Raw genomic sequence first — 20,198 nt, forward strand, 5'->3', positions numbered from 1 at the left:
ATAGAAAATAGCCACTGCTATTGCTAGCATCGGTAGCATGGAATGGACTTAGTTTTTGAGTACTTGCCAGGTTCTTATGGCCTGGATTGGCCACTGTTGGAAACAGGAAGCTGGGCTTGATGAACCCTTGGTCTGACCCAGCATGGCATGTTCTTATGTTCTTAACCCATACTCCAAATAAATTAGAAAACCAACAGCAAGTAAAAATAATGATATCCTAAGAAAGCTCCCCCTAATAATACAGAGAGGGTAGTTATATCAATTCAACTCACAGTTCCTGGAGCTTCCAAAAGAATAAGTGGCAGGGTTCCTACACAAAACCTTTTGTCATTGAGAAAAAGTGTCCGTTGACAAGATTTTTTTTTTTAAGTATTTTGCATTCTGATATTTAACCAAACGTTTAGAAGGATATTTGAGGAAGAGCATAGCTCCAATATGCAATCCTCTTGCTCTTAATAATTCAAATTACTTCCTTCTCTTTTGTGTAGCTTTCGCTACGTCTGGAAAAATCCTAACCATTCAGTTAAGCGTTTCCTTCTTAAGTCTGAAAAGCTTCTTCATTGTCCAGTTTCTATCTGGCTCAAAGACTAGGTTCGCTATTAGCATTGCAAGAACTTAATGCCACAAGAATAAATGTATAGCTCTGAGGGAGGTCAAGGAGATGCAGAGATATGAGAAAACAAGGACGGGGATGGGAGAATTGGGGAGACAGGGTTGTGTAAAGAAGAGAGACTCCCAGAAGTGGTGGAGGAATAGGAAGGGAAGAGAGGAGATCAGGGGACTTCTAGATTGCAGGAGGCAGCAAGGACTCCTAGATTAGAGAAAAGAGTAACGGAGATAGTGTGTGTGGAGGGGGGGGGAGTGGATGTATGGGCAGAGTGGAGATGTATGGGCAGAGTGTGGGCAGAGTGGAGATTCAGAGATTGGGTGGAGAAAGAAGAGACTTTGGGATTGGGGAGAGCAGGCATTCAGGGATGGATGGGGAGAATAGGGACTCAGCAATTGGGTGGGGGCAAAGCGAGATTACATTAGATGTGCTAAGAGGTATGAGATGAGACTGTGGATGTAAGATGTGGGGTAGGAGAAAAGGGCTAATCAGTGGGGAGGGTGTGAGATGAAGTGTAAAGGACCTGGAGGGCTGGAAAGGAATGAGACAGGGTGGGAATGGGCCAGGGAGAAGAATTGGCAGGGAAGAAGGTAAAAGATAGAAGGGGCTGGAGGCAAGGAGATGTGTGTCAGAAGGAACTGAGCCTAGTGAGGGGATGAGAGGCAGAGGAAAGTAGTCGAAGGCTGGGCAAGGGGTGAGTACCGAGGGTGGAAATGGGGTATTAGGCTCTGGGTGAAAGACGTAGGCAGGGAAAGGAGTGAGAGACAGAAGAATGGGAGGGCTGGGAAGTGGGGCTAGAGAGCGAGGACATGGGCTTGGAAGGGGATGAAAGTGGGAGATGAAAAGCTGGTAAAAAGAGGGAGAATGAGTGAGGGGGAGAAGATGGGCTAAAATCTAGCTATGAGTGGATAGAGAGGAAGAAAAGAGAAATTAAGAAGAGAGATTGAAGGGGAAAGGTCAATGTCAGAGGCAGATGTAAAGGAGGAAATGAAGAAGAAAAGAAAAAGTGAGAAAATGGACAAGAGATCTTGGAAAAAGAGTTTAAGGGGAAAGAGGAAAAGAGAGACTGCAACCAGAGACTATTCCCTAAGTCTGCTTGGTTATTAACCACTTTTTATTACTGCACAGTAGAAGCATGGAATCTATTTTACTGTTTGGGACTTTGGCAGGTAATTGTGACCTGGATTGCCCACTGTTGGAGTCAGGATGCTGAACTTGATGGACCCTTGGTCTGACCCAGTGTGGCAATTCATAAGTTCTTATGTTCTAACCTGATTAGAGAAATAAAATGTTCGGACAACAAAGGTAGATAAAAGCATTTTATTTTCAGTTTAACAACTGGAATATGTCAGCTTTGGGATGTATGTCTCTAATATCATTATGTTTTACTCAGTATAGGAGGAAATGCATTTCTGTTTGATGTTACACTGCATGTATAGTCGGGCTTAGGTTTCCATTTCAAGTTTTTATACATGCAAGGTTTTATACATGCAAGGTGATGCATATAGGGAAAAATAACCCTTGCTATAGTTACACAATGGTAGGTTCCATATTAGGTGCTACCACCCAAGAAAGAGATCTAGGCTTCATAGTGGATAACACATTGAAATCGTCGGTGCAGTGTGCTGCGGCAGTCAAAAAAGCAATCAGAATGTTGGGAATTATTAGAAAGGGAATGGTGAATAAAAGGGAAAATGTCATAATGCCTCTGTATCGCTCTATGGTGAGGATGGACCCTTGGTCTGACCCAGTATGGCATGTTCTTATGTTCTTATCATCTATCACGGGTAAAGCAACAGTGCATGTTCCAGCTTCATTATAGATCACCATTGGTCCATCTTTTCCTAGGTTTGCTTGGATCTCTTTTTCCTGTAGTTGATACTGAAGAGTTTATTACAGGAATCTTCCATGTTCCATTCTTTCTATATGCTACTTCCATTGTTCTTTATGATATCTGAGTTTCTCATTCACAGAATAAATATTTAGTACTTTTTTGATATCTTCATTCCTAATCCCATTCTTTAGCCCATCTGGGCTGGTCTGCTGGATCAGTGGCAGCACCGTATGCTGCCATATGGAGGGTCCCCAGTTTGATTCCTAGATCAAGTTTCACTCACCCCAGGTTGGACAGGACTATGGAGGCATCAATAAGAGCAACCCCCGGTGGCTGTATTTATAGCCCATGGTACAGGACTCTGTACCATGGGCTATAAATGCATGGCTTCTGGTCTCAGGGCCATTGCTGCAATGACCAGACTAGAAAGATTGGGTCTATTAAAAAGAAGGAAAAAAATATCCTGCAAATGAAGGTTTTTGGTGTCAGATTCTAGTTCTAAGTCCATCTGAGCTGGAAGAGAAAGGAGAAAGCAGGAACTACTAGGCCAAAAACAACAACAACAAAAATTATGTCTGCTGCCTGAATTCTGCTAACGTCATTATTATATATGTCATGTTTTGGATCCATAGAAAAGAGTTGGCACTGTCATAACTTTGTAAAATGTAAGTTGTGTTTTTCTTTTAGTTTTGAGTAAAAGGCACACCCTTTTCCAGTACCTTCTCTTTCTTCTTGGCATTTTTCAGCATGCTCAGCTTCCTTTCTCTCCTTGTATAAAACTATACATGGACTGTAGCACATCTTGTCTGCATTAGGATTAAATCGTTAGATTCACAGATAGATTTTCTGTAGTCATTCTGGGGTTTTATCTGTGTACAAAGTATATTCTTCGATGGCTTGGCTCAAAGGCTCAGTGTCTGGGCTACACAGAATCATGTGGGAGATGTGGTTTCTGCTCCTGGGGATACTGTGGAGGCAGCGTTCATAGTCCCACCCACAGCCATCACTCTTTGCAGACAGAAATAATCTGAACGGTCTAGACTAGAGACAGGCATATGTCACTCCTCTTCACAAAAGCAGCAGTAAGGAGGAACATGGTAACCACAGACATGTCAGTCAGACCTTTGCAGTGGGTAAATTAGTTGAATCCAGGAGCATTGCTAGATAGTTAAAAGATGTGGGGCACAGGCCCTGTAAGCCGTCACCCTTTCTCTGAGATGCAGATAATTAAACAACTCAATCACAGTCGGCAGATTCAGGTAACTTTATTGGTATGACAATTTTACAGGTGTTCCCGAAGTAATATCCAGAATTCCTCCCCTCTCCCCACCAAGAACAATCCTGTAAAATAACAATAAAACAAATCTACCATACCATAACATACTACCAGCCTCAAGCAATAAGAACTCTACCCATTAAAAGGCTGCAGTTCTTACAACAGCACCTAGAGCAGCAAAATATCTCTAGCATAACACCTTATCTGAGTCACATAGGCCTTCAAACACAGGATAAGTGCCCAAAAATTAGAATTGGAACATAAGAACATGCCATACTGGGTCAGACCAAGGGTTTATCAAGCCCAGCATCCTGTCTCCAACAGTGGCCAATCCAGGCCAAAAGAACCTGGCAAGTTCCAAAAAACTAAGTCTATCCCATGTTACTGTTGCTAGTAATAGCAGTGGCTATTTTCTAAGTCAATTTAATTAATAGCAGGTAATGAACTTCTCCTCCAAGAACTTATCCAATCTTTTTTTAAACACAGCTACACTAACTGCACTAACCACATCCCCTGGCAACAAATTCCAGAGTTTAATTGTGTATTGAGTGAAAAAGAACTTTCTCCGATTAGTTTTAAATGTGCCACATGCTAACTTTATGGAGTGCCACCTAGTCCTTCTATTATCTGAAAGAGTAAATAACCGATTCACATTTACCTGTTCTAGACCTCTCGTGATTTTAAACACCTCTATCATATCCCCCTCAGCTGTCTCTTCTCCAAGCTGAAAAGTCCTAACCTCTTTAGTCTTTCCTCATAGGGGAGCTGTTCCATTCCCTTTATCATTTTGGTCGCCCTTCTCTGTACCTTCTCCATCGCAACTATATATTTTTTGAGATGCAGTGACCAGAATTGTACACAGTATTCACATTGTTTCGCCGACTTCAGATCATTAGACACTTTCACCCCAAGGTCTTTCTCCTGCTCCATGCACATCAGCCCTTCACCCCCATCGAATACATTTCTTTCGGATTTCCGCACTCCATATGCATGATTCTGCACTTCTTGTCATTGAATCTCAGCTGCCATATCTTCGACCAGTCTTCCAGCTTCCTTAAATCCTGTCTCATTCTCTCCACTCCTTCTGGCATGTCCACTCTGTTGCAGATCTTAGTATCATCCGCAAATAGACAAACCTTACCTTCTATCCCGTCCGCGATGTCACTCACAAAGATATTGAACAGGACCGGTCCCAACACCGACCCTTGCGGCACTCCACTCATCACCGCTCTCTCTTTACAGTAAGTTCCATTTACCATCACACATTGTCTTCTGTCCTTCAACCAGTTTGCTTTCCAGGCCACTACCTTGGCACTTACTCCCAAGCTTCTCATTTTATTCACAAGCCTCCTGTGTGGGACCATATCAAAAGCTTTGCTAAAATCCAAGTAGATAACATCGAATGATCTTCCTCGATCTAATTCCTTAGTCACCCAATCAAAAAAGTCTATCAGATTCGTCTGACAGGACCTTCCCTTGGTGAAACCATGCTGCCTCTGGTCCATCAATTCTACTGCTTGTAGATAGTTCACTATTCTTTCCTTCAGCAGCGACTCCAATACTTTTCCCACCATCGAGGTGAGGCTAACCGGCCTGTAATTTCCAGCCTCCTCTCTGCTCCCACTTTTGGGAAGTGGGACCACTATCACTCTTCTCCAATCACTCGCCACCACTCCCGTTTCCAGGGATCTATTGAACAGGTCACGCAGTGGAGCCGCCAGCACATCTATGAGCTCCCTCAGTATCCTTGGATGAACCTCATCAGGCCCACTTTCAGTTTTCCTAGCTCTTCCCATACATTCTCTTCCGTAAACGGAGTTTCATCCATTCCACTTCCCATTGAACCTCTTGCTGCATTGGGTTAAAATGTGGGTAAAGCTGTGCCCTGAGCTGAATTCACCTTTCCGCATCGGTCTGTAAATGCTGTTCAGCCATTTCTGTTCCAGACATGAGGTAAATAAACGTGAGATATAGAAGTGAGATGTAGCAGAATATATGTTTGTGCAAATAAAGATATACTCTCTGCTTTATATGATATTTTTGAAGATGATTGAATGTACCTGAGATGTGCTAATGTACAGTAGCCAGGTTTGAAGCCTTTATTTATTTATTTAAAAAATGTATATACCACAAATCAAGAATTTCTAAGCGGTTTACAAGAAACATACGTAAGCTTTAATTTAACACAGACATAAATCCAGGTGAATAATGACACAATAACAAAAATAAAATAAGTAAAATTATAAAAAACCTGCTTATATAGAGTCATACCCTGAAGGATTCAAGTGCTCACCAAATATCATACACCATCAAATGCCTGAATAAACAGGTAAGTTTGCTACTGCTCACGCATTGCAAGCTTATTTTGTGAATATCGGTCCTGCTATGGGTGCAGCACTCTACTGTAGATAGGCTAGTGTTGGTCTAGGGGCAGGCAATCAAAATAGTGAAGAGTCTGCACCAAAAGCCTTATGAGATGAGTCTTAAGGACCTAAATCAAATGTCCCACAGCACAGAGTGAACAGGTACTCCCATATATCTAGGTATTACCATAATCAGAGGAATATTAAACAAATGTATAACATTCTCAATCTCTTTATTAACAATACATATTCACCAAATGAGTATTTTATAGACACTATCTCCATTAAACATAATGTTTATACAAACATATTTGTTTATTTCAAATTAACATACATTTCACCATATAAAATCACATGTTAAATCCCATAGATAATATCACATAATACACCATATATGCACTACCCATCATTCGTACTATATTGCACACAAACTCATTCATACTCCACACCCACCCATATCACACAAAATCCACATCACAAGGGGAATTAATCCCCCAACACATACTAAAAAAGTGTTGCACTGTTATATTGAAAGTTTTGATATCGTTTTGACCACAGATCCACTGGTAATCAGTCCAGAAGTCAACTCCTCAATATGCTTCCTGAGACTCCCGAATTTCTTAAACTCCCGACAAGGACCCTCGTTTCACCCTATACAGGGATTCCTCAGGGGGATCATTAAACTATTCCCATTCTCATGCATTTATAAAGAACATTTTCCATCTTCCATAGATTCTTCAAACACTCACTATACCAATAGTGTCCACACCGTCCCAAATATCTATGCGGTTCTCTTCCAAAATACTTTTCTAACCAAATATTCTCATGCGTATGCCGCCATTATATTCAACTTATTACCGACACAATTTGCTGTTTAACGTCACCATTTTCTTCAAGACAAAGCAAACTTTTCCCCAGCCATTAACAAACTGCGTTTCGTTGGCATGGGGGGACGCACGCAAAAGTCTCAAACGCACCAAAATGTGGGTGCATCTGAGACGACATGGAGACGACAAAGTCTATCTGACCTTTTTGATTATGAGTATTTCCACCAAATAGAGAAAGGACTAGTAGTTATCCCCCAGGTAACCCTCTGTGTCTGGGTGGACATTGGAACTTTAGTAATTACCTAAGGATCTAGTGAACCCTAACCAGTAAGTGATTCAGCTTAGACTAGTCCATTCCACCATCTGTTCTTTCAAAATTATTTCTAGCACAGACAGGGATTGGAATCAAAGTACCAACCAGGAGTTATACCCTACAGGAAAGGAGAAACGAGTGTGTGTGGGGGGGAGGGGGATATAATTAAAGACATCAAATTATATCTGAAAGGTACTAATAATGCACAAGTAGGAAACATTTTTCAGTGGAAAGGAAGTTGTAGAACTAGGAATTATGATACGAAGCCCCAAGGGTGTAGACTCAGGAACAGAATCAGGAAATATTTTTTCAAAGAAAGGATAGTGAATGCCTGAAATGCCCTCCCAGAATGGTTGGTGGAAGCTATAACAGTAACAGGCTTCAAAACATTGTAGAATAAACACACAGAGGTCCATATTCAGAGGCATTTAGCTGGATAACTTGTGAGTTATCCGGCTAAATGCTGACTTTTGAATAATTCCACCTCACATCTGGCTAGATGATCATTATCCAGCTAAAATGTAGCAAGATAAAGCAGGCGTGTTCCGGGGTGGAGTTCAGTTAGCCGGATAACTCTGTTCATGCTATAGCGTAGTCCTAAAGTTAGCTGCATAAAATTAGTTAGGAATCTTTAAGATAGTAGGAATATTCAATAGTGCAGCTGTGCTGCAGAATATTTCACCAAAGTTAGCTAGAAAAGTTTATCTGGTTAACTTTTTCAAGCTGGCCAGTGGCTTATTATTACCGCCAGAGGATCCTTATTTGTAAAAAGTGAAGGATTAGCTAGATCATTACCTAGTGTTACCACAAGCTGTGGAGACAGCCAAAGGCTAACCTGCCTGGAGCAACAGGTATGACCCTAACAGTAGTGGTTTGACAACATCAGGATTCCAAAAAGGCATTGGGGGTAAGCTGTATGGAATGCCCATGGTTAAAACCCAAACTTCAATGAGCATGAGAAGGTTGGATGTTTTGGACAATGGCTGTGCTGGTTTTGTAGCTGTGTGGATTATTTATTTATCTATTGTATTTATTTTAGCATGTGTTATAACCCGCAATCTCCAGCAATTGATCAACGTGGAGTACAGTTATCACATCCACAATATTATATGACAATACAATTATAACACACAGTATAAAATATATACAAATCACAAAAATGTTACCTATTAAAGGCTATATTAAATTACGAAGCTTTCTCCTGTTTCCTAAAACTGTTAATGTCTTCAATGCACCGCAGTTCTTTAGATAGCATGTTCCAAAACCTGGAAGCTGCGAAAGAGAAGGTTCTGGCCCTGGTCGATTGTAGTTTACAGTGACGTACAGGAGGTATTTTTAAAAGATTTCCTTCTTGAGACCTCAAAACTCCACCAGGAACACATTTTATTGTAGACCTAGCCAAGTTACAAGCCTTTTCAGCATGCAATAGCTTGTGAACAAACACCACTATCTTAAATTGTGAACGATAAGTCATAGGAAGCAGCGTAGTCTCATAAGCTCAGTTGTTATGTGGTCTCTATAACCAACCCAAACAAGCAAATGTGCAGCAGCATGCTGTATTAATTGCAGAGCACATGTATACTTTATAGGGCAACCTATATACAAACTATTGCAAAAGTCAAGTTGCCCAAACAATAATGACTGCAGCACCTTATGAAACATTTCTTTAACAACATCAACATTTTAAAGCTTGTAAAATGTTCTGAGTTCTGCCTGCATGGCTTGAAGTCTAAATGACAATTTAAAATCTAAAATAAATCCAAGATTACGTGCTTCCATACAAAGATTTAGTGTCTCACTGGCAAAACTAAACTATTACCCATATCCGGAGGGGGGTATTTTACCAACCCATAACACTGATGTCTTCACTATATTTATTGTCATTGATCAGTTTCTTCAAACTATGCTGAAAACTTTAACATAGGGAAGTTTACATCTATTCATGGAATATAAAAGTGAATATCATCTGCATAAATGTTAAAAACCACACGCAGTGAATTAAAGAGAGTACACAATGGTAACAAGTAAATATTGAAAAGTACTGAAGATAAACAGGATCCCTGCGGAACCCCAGTATATGCATTTTTCCATACTGAACCCGATACTGAGGACCCTGCAGATACGAGTTAAACCTAGAAAACCCCTACCATCAATGCCTATGTTGGCCAGCCCGACTTGATAAGGAAGGGAACATGAGTGCTGGCTTCAGTGTTCATTTTATTTCTACATTTAAGGACTGCCTTGTAAGAGTCATAGAGGAAGATGAGAAAGCCTGAAATGGCTGACCCGTGTAGGGTGTTGGAGGCCAGGACTTTAACAGCTGCTGAGCATGCTTGAGACTGCTAGAGAGCGCAATAATATTGTTTCTTGTGACGGCCTTGTATACCGCTAATGCTGATTAACAATCTGTTCTAAGCAGTGTGCATCCATAATCACTCTCAAAAGGATTGAAAGTCCAATTAAAAGACAAGTGGAGTGGGGAGAAATATTTTCCAAAATTTATTAAAAAAAAAAAAAAAAAAGAAGCTAATTCTAACCATTCATTCAAATCCTTTGTAATAGAGGATTCAGGACACTGGTTCAAACACGTTTCTGTAATTTCCACTGAAAGATTAACACTAGTGCTGGACTAACTATGGGGATTGATATGTTCATCTATTCAAACTGGATGAATCACAGCTCTGCAGATTGAACTGGGTTTTTTTTTTCTGCTGTCATTTATTATGTTGCTATGATCAGTGTTTTCTCCTGACACAATTTCTTTCACGCTTTCTAGCTGACTATAAAAGGTTGTAATCGGAAAACAAAACGTAATCTGTTTTATTACTGAGTAGCCTCTGCACAAGGCCAAGGACACAGTGGAGCTGTTTGAGTTTCTGACTTACTTAAAAGGCAATTTTTGAAATCCATGTACCTGGATTAAAGGGCTCTTTGAGAATTGCCCACCCTGTATGCAGGTTAAATTATACACGGGGACCAATGCAGGTCCTTCTACCCGCAGGAAAAGTAGGTGGGATCTGAGGTACGGGGAGGCAACCACACACCTAGTTTTGCAATTTTCAAACTATGCACATTGTTTTTCCAGGGAAAAATATATCCACAGAAAAAGGAGGTGCAGATCTCTGCAGGTACTTTTTCCTAGGCATGTTTTGAAGGAAAGGTATCTGCAGACTGCAACAGTCCACATAGTTTTGAAAATTGCCCCCTATATGAAAATAACTCCCCCCCCCCCCCCCCCCAACAGAAGCTGTGAAGATAAGTTTTGGATTATGTGTTGAATGGGAAATAAATGGCCATTTCTCGCTGCCATCCCCATGTCTGTCGGTGTCTCCCAGTCAGAAGGGAGATATGATTGCATGATTTTATGGTTCTAGATATGAGTGATATGGGGAAAGATTCCAGTGTGCATTACCAGTCGCTGTGTACAGGCAGAAGCTGTAGCCACCAAACTGTACTTGTACATTATCTCAGGGGAGGGCGGAAGCTCTTAGCATGGCATGGAAGCAGATTATCAGTTCTTATCTCTGTCAGTGATACTTGTCTGCAAACAGAAACGGTTCTATTTTTTACAGGAAGGCACAGAAAATACTCCCAAGTGCTTCAAGCGCACTTTATGCATCAGCTCTGCAGTCCTAATGGTGAGATATAGGACGCCGCTTCTCTGTAGTCTGCAAAGCATCACGGCCCCACAGTGGCGCACAGAGACAGCCCCGAACCTGACTTCACCTCTTCAAATTCATGAAACCAATACGAGGGTCATTTTCAAAACCATTTACCCAGGCAAAGAGCAATTTCCTGGGGAAAACTGCCTTCCCTCAAGTTGTCTAAAACTATGTGCTCTTCTGTACTGCAGCTATGCTTAGATGGAATACAAGAAGGCCTTCCCAGGGGCGTGTTTTGGTTGGAGGAGAAACTTAATGCGTGTAGATTGTATTTTCAAATCTATGCACATTATTTTCAATTCAGATTTCACCGGCACAAAAAAAGCAGGTTCAAAGTCCTTTGGTGTTTTAAACCCATGGACAGTGTTCATAAAAGCAAACAGAATTAGGCAGTGGCGTTAGGTGCCTGCTAAAATTGCTGGTGCATCAAAAACAAACAACTTCCCCCCCCCCCCCCCCAAAGTGGAGCCTCCCCAGGGCTCCTCCTGCCTCACCCCACTCAAAAAAGGCGCCAGGGTGAGAATCGCCCTGGCCCCCACTTACCTCTTGCGTGGGGTCCCTGGTTAGTAAAAGGGACAGGAGAGAATGCCCATTTACCTCGTGCTCCTCTGATGTCCTTTAGAAGTAGTACCAGTTGGCTGTGAGTCCGGCGCCACGATGAAGTCAAAATGGCACCGGTCTCAGAGCCAGCTGGCATCAATGTTGTACGACCATACAAACATATGGCCATATAATAAAATAGAGCCGGCCGGCCTTGAGACCACTGCCATTTTGACTTCACCATGGTGCTGGCCTCACAGCAGTTTGCGATGCATGGCACACCTCTTTTCTAAGTTGGTGGTGGTGCCTGTGCACCACCATGCACTATAGACGGTACAGCCCTGGAGTTAGGAAATATCTAGAAAGGAATAGAGCAGGGGTGGGCAGCTCCAGTCTTGGAGTGCCACAGGCAGGTCTTGGTTTCAGGATATCCACAATAAATATGCAGGAGATATATTTGTATGCACTGCTGCCACTGGATGCAAATATATCTCATATATATTTATTGTGTTGCGTCAGAGGTGGACCATTGGGCCGAGCTGGGGTTGACGCACCAACGGCAGGTGGAGTGGACTGAGGTTAGAGGCTGCTGGAGCTTCACCTATACCAGCTCTCGTTCCCCTCGGGTTGAGCCTTTGGGTGCCAGGGCTGGCAGGACTTAGATGGGCCTCGAGGATAGTAAATAGAGACAAGTGGTTCAGCCCAGAGACAGCAGTCAATAGGTGGCGTAGTCATACCCTAGACTGGGTTCGGTACAGGAACTTAGGCGCAGAAGGAAACAGGAGGCGCTTAAGCAAAGAAAGGCCAAGGCCTTGAAAGTCCACATCCAGAGGACAGGCAAGAGGAGGCATCTCTGACAGGCTAGGATCAGAGCCGGCGGCAAGCAGAGGTCATGGCAAGCAAAGTGGAACTCTGGACACGAAGGAATCTGTAGCGTGGTCAATCAAGGTGAAGGTCAGGGCACGAAGAAGGCAGGTATAGTCAGACAAGGCAGAAGTGAGGGCACGAAGAAGGCAGACGTAGTCAGGCGTAGCAGAGGTCCGGGGCTGGAGAGAAGCTGAAGAGTAGTCGGGCGTAGCGAAGGTCAAATCCAAAGAGTCAGTCCAACACATAGACGAAACAGGAATAAGGAAGACAGGAACCACAGGAATCAGGAACACAACAAAGAGATGATTCTAGGATCAGCAACGAGTACAAGGAGTACGAGGAGACCAGTTGCAAAGGCAACACTATGGAGTGAGGCCTGAGCTTATATACACTGAAGAGTCTGACATCAGCATCTGGAGCCACGGCCAGGTTCCCGCTGCGGGCCCTTTAAAAGAGTCAGTGATGCGTACACGCCTTGGGAGGGGCGCAGCGCCGATGGCGGCGTCTCTCTGCGGGCCACACGGAGAGGCCTGATGAGCAGGGGCATCTCGGCTGGCAACACTGGGGACCATGGCAGAGCCGGAGGCACCGGAGGCAGCCCGAGGTCGAAGCTGGTGGCCCACCGCCACCAGTGAAGAGGAACAAGGGACTGTACAAGAAGGTGATAGGGCCGTGCTGCGAATCTGCCGTGGGCACCACTCGTAACACATTGTGAATATTTTGAAAATGAGACCTGTTTGTGGCACTCCAGGATCAGAATTACCTACCTCTCGAATAGAGGGTAAACCTAAGAGTGCTTGAATGTATCTGTATAAATCTGTGACTACCAAATCGTTTGCGTGCAGTTGTGATCAATCCTATCTCAAAGTCATAGCAGAACTAGAAAAGTTCCAGGGAAGGGTTGCAAAAATCATAAAGGGGATGGAACGACTCCCTTTTGAGGAAAGGCTAAACAGGTTAGGATTCTTCAGCTTGAAGAAGAGATGATTGAGAGGGATATGATGGAGGCTTATTGAGTCATTATTGGGCTGGAACAAGTAAATAGGGAATGATTATTTACCCTTTCAAATAGTACTTGGACTAAGGGATATTCCATGAAACTAATGAGTAACCCATTTAACACAAATTTAACAAAGTATATTTTCAGTTAATGCACAATTAAGCTGTGGAATATGTTGTTGGAGGATATGATTAAGGCTAATGGCATAGCTGGATTTAAACAAGTTGTGAACAAGCTTCTGGAGTACAGGCCTGATAACAGTTATTACTAGCCAGGTAAATTTGTGAAGTGCCACCTCTTCTGGGAGTGAGCAGCAGGGATTGGATCATCCCATTACAATCTGCCTGGTACTGCTGAGTGACTTGAATTGACCACTGATGCAGACAGGATGCCAGGTTGGGTGCCGTTTGACCCATTCTGACACTTATGATCTTTTCTTTTTCAATTTATGAATACTCTTAATTGATACACTATGTAAGTACAATAAGTAGGTAAATATAAAAAAAACAATTCTACATAAAACAAAAATCACAATAATCGGCTTAGTAAAGGATGTGTGGAACTGGTAAAATAGATCTATCATGGAGCTGAAGGAGATGTAAGCTGGATTGAATTATGAATAATCACTTCTTATGGTCCTTTTGTGTCATCAATGGTCAGTATGTCCTCCTCCACTTTCCATGATGGGGGTGGGATCTGCTGACATCCCTGCCGTGCTGCAGTACAGAATGGGGTCTTCAGGAGCAGGAGAAGGGGACCTTTCAAAGGCACGTCAGTTCAGGATCTGTATAAGTCTGCAGCTTCTTGTCCAGTCAGAGGTAGTTCACCTGACATTTACTTATGTACATTAATTTCTATACAGCCCATTTCCAGAGCCTGTTCCAGGCAGTTTACAGCATATTGACAATAAACATCCTAAACATAAAATGGCAAACTATAAAAATATCTACAGTTCACACACACGTATTAAAACAGCTATAAAATTCATTCAGATGCAAAAGTCTGGCCGAAATAAATGGCATTGTGATAATGTTCTAAACATGCTGCAAAGCAAATCTGCTCCCCATACGTGTGCCAGCTCTGGCTGAACCTGTCGCTGAAGGCGTCATTGCGTGATGTAACAGCTTTAAGGATTGGGCTTACTGTAAACTTGTTTCTTATGGAGAAAACAGATTACTTGCAGTTTGTCCCCAGTAGAAAATAAGTACCGCAGGGTTATGGGAGATTTTTCATGTCCACACAAAGTTCAAATTCTTTATAGGTGAATCTTATTTATAAAGGTTACAGGAATTTTTTTTTTTTTTTTTTTTTTACTTTTTCATATTTGCTTAAACGGCTTCTTCCTTCAAATACAGGGAGTCATTTACCAAGCTGCGGTATTTTCCCTGGTGGTAAAATTCTTTTAGGAAAAATAGTATGGTGTGAAGGCTCTAACAGGCATTTGATGGCAGCCCCTTTGCTCAGGATCACCATGTTCTTAAAGGATCACCACGACCTGAAAGATACCACCCCCCAACATGGGTAAGACACCCCCCCCCCTGTGGGGGAGTCTTGTGAAACCTCCACCACCTCTAGAACCAGCAATGAGTAGAAAATGCAGAAAAAAAAAAGAGTCACATGGCAAAAGCCCTGCCCCATTATCCAAACTCCCCCTTGCCAAAAAATTGCCCCTCCTGGATCCAATTGCCTACCCCCGGCAGTAGCATCCAACCACACCCCTCCTGATCCCCCAACCTACCCCAACCCCCCTCACCACCTAGTCTCTGGGCCCAGTGCGCTCTCTCTTCAAATGGCGCCAGCTGGCCAAAGTGGCCATGATACTAGAAATGCCCTTATCAGTCACCACATGACTTAAACATTTATTTTTTTTTACTTCCTGAGGGATGACTTTACAGGCAGCAGCGGAGTGGGCAGGACTCTTATAAGACCCCTGGAAGGGTCTTACACACGTTTGGGGGAGGTGTCTTTTGGACCGTGGTGGCCCTTTAAGAACCTGCCTGGGAGCATTGGGATGAACCATAGCATCCGGAGGCTCCTGGGGAAAGTTAGCTACAGCTCTTTAAGTCAGTTAACTTTCAGTAAAATAATGCAACTTGTGTTTCTTGAGGCAAGATGTGTTCGTTTATAAGCATAAAATACCAGCATTATTTGTGGTTAAGTAATGCGTGGTATTTAACATACCACAGGTTATTGCATTTAAACACCTAATGCAGCTTAGTAAATGACCCCTTTAGTTCCTGCCATGTCTTAAAACAAAAAAGATTTAAAATATAGCATACTATCATTAAATGGCATACTGTATATCCAAAATACAAATGTTTATTGAACCTGTCTTGGGAGGGTCTCCCAGCCAATCAGATTTTCAAGATATATGCAAAGAATATGCATGAGATAAAGATTTGCATTCACTGTCTCCACTGCATGCAAATTTATCTCATTGATATTCATTGTGGATATCCTGATATCCTGATAACCTGATGGTTGGGGTCCCCTGGAATAGGTTTGGGAATCACTGCATTAGACTAAAATATAGTTGAATAAATGTTTCTACATTCATCTCAGAAACAATGGGTCCCTCCAAATGAGTTTGTGTTGCATGTACTTTCGCCGGAATGAACTTTGCTGGTAAAACAAAGAATGTCGGATCTCAGTCTCTCAAGTTTACTGCTAATACTCTTCTTAATACTTGCCTTGTGTCAAAGAGCCTCCTTCTGGAGCTCATAGGACGTATATGGGCAACTGTCACAGTGGACTTGGAAGTTCTTTTTAATGAGGCTGGTGGCACCCAATATGATTGGCGCTATTTCCTTTAATTAGGAATCTTTATCCTTAATACTTGACATTACAAAACACAGAATAGACTGCAGACTCCAGGAATAGATGAAGCTAACAAGAAATTGATTCACTGGGGGGGGGGAGGGGAGGGGGAGAAGGGAGGTGATAATCAAACTGCCAGCACTGGTGCAAACTCCATGGGTAGTTTTTACCTGTGAGATTTGCACCAATACCTATTTCTTTAATTATTTAAAAGAATGTCTAACCCGCACTTATAGCAAAACGTTTGAGGCGGGGTACAGCGATAAAACATTCATAAATTAAAAACAGATTGACAACATTAAACATGTAACAGACATAGATAAACATCAAAATGAAAGCAGAGCTGTGTGCATAGTTCTGCTTTGACTATTGCCCATGGGAAAAAAATATTTGAGCCTTCGTATTTTGTGGGATTCTTTTTCCCGCCAAAACAATGCAAGCAGTTTTGAAAATACAAAACTATGGGAGTCATTTTCCAAGGAGTTACCGTGGGAGATAAATTCGCGCTAACAGCTGTTAACGTGATTTGTGAATGCAAATTTGTTATTCAGGGGGCGGAGTATATGTAAAGCAGGAAACAGTTATCGTGTGCCACGAAACAGCTGCAGTGTTAGCGCGGCTCATAGCTACAACCCTTTCATTTGCGTTACATTGTGCGCTAGAGGCCAGTAAAGGTTTATTGTAGTCCACGACAATTCTGAATGGCTGAATGGAGAGAGAGAGAACCTTGCTATAGATCCTACTCCCTAGACAGGTATTTGTATCCCTATGAGAGGCCCACCTAGTAACTCGAGGTGGGGATTAGGTATTAGTGTAGGGGGTTGGGGGCCACTTTCACATTCAACGTGAGACGTACGAACAGAACAGTGGTCTCTTGTGAAGATTTGATGGCCTTCGGAGGGAGGAAACTCACTCCAAGATGAGATTTGGACAATGTTCTCTCCACCTAGCTTGTTGTTGCCCAGGTAGAGTGTCCATCAAGCTAGGTGGAGAGAACATTGCCCAAATCTCATCTTGGAGTGAGTTTCCCCACTCCGAAGGCCATCAAATCTTCACAAGAGACCACTGTTCTGTTCGTACGTCTCACGTTGAATGTGAAAGTGGCCCCCAACCCCCTACACTAATACCTAATCCCCACCTCGAGTTACTAGGTGGGCCTCTCATAGGGATACAAATACCTGTCTAGGGAGTAGGATCTATAGCAAGGTTCTCTCTCTCTCTCTCTCTCTCTCTCTCTCTCTCTCTCTCTCTCTCTCTCTCTCTCTCTCTCTCTCTCTCTCTCTCTCTCTCTCTCTCTCTCTCTCTCTCTCTCTACATCATGCACTGCAATGGTTCTTTGGGTGTTTTATCGTGCACTGGGGAAACAAGTTTTCCCGCTGCACGAAAAAAGCCTCATTTGCATGGGAAACGCCCCTTAATGCGATATTGGTAAATGAGGCCCTATGTGTGTTGGTTTTGTCTCCTGACCTTATCCTGGTTGTTGGAGCAACTCCAAGCAATGTAGGTAACATCACATGTTATGTAAACCTAATTTGCTGAACAGTGTGTGCAATTCTACCCGTGTAGTGGGTAGCCCAATTTCAAAGAGCCCATTTCCATGAGTAAAACGCTGTTTTACCCGCAGAAATGGCTTTGAATTTTGCCCTCGCCATGGGTTTTGTGGGTGGGGGTGGGGAGGTTTAGAATCCCCTGGGTTTTCTCCAGGATTGCTTGCTGTAGTGTCCAGGAGATCGGCCATGGATGCCTGGCAACCCTAGCTCCCAGACAGAGATACTTGGAGAAAAAGAGTTATATGGGAGACTGGCCTGACCAGGAGTTGACTTTCACCCTGCTCGGATGCCTCCACATTCTGCTGTTAACAGATAATAAGAGGGGCATGGATAATAAGGGGAAGTGGGTAGGCCTAACGAGCATGTCACCTCTTTCTGTAGTTTTGGAAAAGACAAGAAATTTGATTGCAGATACAGGACATTCCTTTCCTTGTATGCCCGAGAAATGCAGAGGTGGGTAGAAAGTATGGGAAGAGTATAAGGTGGATGTTATATCTTGTTAGCAATGTACATTTATAGTGCATAGATTTTAGCAGCCCAAGTATAAGTGATATATATAGTATCTACTTGGCTAGTTTCCTGGGAAGGAGCATTGCCGACCCATTGAGTGGAGAATGATTTCGTTACCCGGTGTCTGAGCATAATATGATATTACTACTCCAAGTCTGAGCAGAGAGCAGGAAGAAAAGTAACTACAAGCAAAGCTACACTGACCTATCTTGACAGGAATAAATGGCATTTACAACTCAGTGTCCTTCTTTTTACCAGCAAAAATTCCTTTGAAGCCTTCAGCTTCTTAGGGGAGGGGATGACAAAGGGGACAGTTCAAAAGTCATAGAGATATCATACAGGACAGGTTCTCCAAAGCTGTCCAAACTCCCAGCTTGCTGTCCCATTCTGTATTCCCATCTTATATTGTCAGGGGAATCACTTACAAGCCTGCTGCTCCTTGTCTTACAGAAGCCTGGGATGCTGAACACACAGAGGGGGGAGGACTCCTCCGGATACCCACTACCTTCTGGCTGGCAATGTTACGTGTCTCCGCAGGGTCGCAAATACTACGTCAACACCCTGACCAATGGTAAGCATCTACAGCACTCTGCCTGACCAATGCTAAGCACTGGCAGCGCTTTGGCTGACCAGCGATAAGTATCCATAGTGCTCTTTCCAACCAATGGTAAACTCATTCCAACCAGTGGTAAACATCTACAATGATGCTGCTGGTGTGAGGAGAATTCTTGCTCTGTTACACATGGTTCATCGGAGTAAGGGGATTTCTATTCTGTAACACTCAACCCATTGACATGAGGAGGGTTCTTACTCTGTAACATGTGGTGCTGTCAGTGTATGGAGGTTTCTGGTTTTGCAACACTAGCACATCCTTGGCATCAGGCGCCCAGGAGATTTATTTATGTATTTATTTAGGGTTTTTATATACCGACATTCTCGATATACATATCAAATCAGGTCGGTTTCCATATAACAAAACTGTCGCCGGTAAGGCGTTACATTAAACAATAGACAAAGTATTGAACAGAGAACGTGCAGCGTAACATTAAATAATCAACAAATTATTGAACAAAAGAACTTAGATCAATAAATATTAAATATTAAACGTAAAAAAGATATATAAAATAAAATAACTATGGGAAGAGCATGAGCTAGAAAGCTGATGCTTCAAGAGATGGTGGTGTGCGCACAGCCAAGGGTTAGGGAAATGGACGCTGGTAAATTGACCATACGTTTTCCTAAGCTGGCTGCCATCAAGACTTTTTTTTTTCATGTTGCTGCTTTCTGTGGTTCCTCCTACTTAGTACTGCGACGATACTAAAAGTAGGAGGAACCACAGAAAGCAGGATTTTTTGCTTTTTAGTGAGCCTTGATGTGCGGCAAACTTAACGCCAGCTCCGGGGCTGGCGTTAAATTTGCCGTGTTAAAAAGTGCACATGAAGTGCACGGCAGTTTTTTGCATTGAGAGTAATAGCTAATAGCCTCATCTTCATGGATTTACATGTGATGAGCGCTATTAGCTACGCGTGAGTTTGGATGCGTGCTTTAGATGCGCTAATCCCCTTGTTGCATCTGGTGTTAATCTAGCGCATCCAAGGCGTGCGTCCAATTGCTGGTTAAGCTGTGCGCTAGCCTGAGTGCACATTATTGCATCGGCCCCCCTCAGTATGAGGAGAGTTCCTGTTCTATAACACTCTGTTCATTGACATGAGGGGATCTCTGTTATGTAACACATGATGCTGCCGGTGTGAAGGGGTTCCTGCTCTGTCACATACATTGCTGCGAGTGTGGGGAGGGTTTACACTGTAACACACGGTTGCCATGTGCATGAGGAGGGTCTCTGATCTGTGACATGTGGCCCTAGCAGCATGAGGAAGGTGTCTTGTTCTGTAGCACATGGCACTGGCAGCGTGTAGGGATCCTGTTCTTTAAAACATAACACGCAGTACCTAGGGTCTTAGGAAGATCTCTGTTCTGTAACCTGTTTAGTCCCCCTTCCAAATTCTCACTGGACAAAGGGGCACATCTAGTA

The 20,198-nt window shown here is 42.9% G+C and overlaps 1 protein-coding gene across 2 annotated transcripts in view; it reads left to right on the forward strand.

Moving 5' to 3' along the window:
* Positions 1-20,198, forward strand: part of GAS7 (growth arrest specific 7) — a 610,573-nt gene that overhangs the window by 244,756 nt on the left and 345,619 nt on the right. For both annotated transcript variants that reach the window (XM_029600263.1, XM_029600264.1), the window contains exon 2: positions 18,617-18,737. In XM_029600263.1, the coding sequence (XP_029456123.1) occupies positions 18,617-18,737 (121 nt within the window). The remainder of the gene's footprint in view (positions 1-18,616; positions 18,738-20,198) is intronic.

This window comes from Rhinatrema bivittatum, chromosome 4 (genome assembly GCF_901001135.1).
Source record: "Rhinatrema bivittatum chromosome 4, aRhiBiv1.1, whole genome shotgun sequence".
NCBI classification, from domain to species: Eukaryota; Metazoa; Chordata; class Amphibia; order Gymnophiona; family Rhinatrematidae; genus Rhinatrema; species Rhinatrema bivittatum.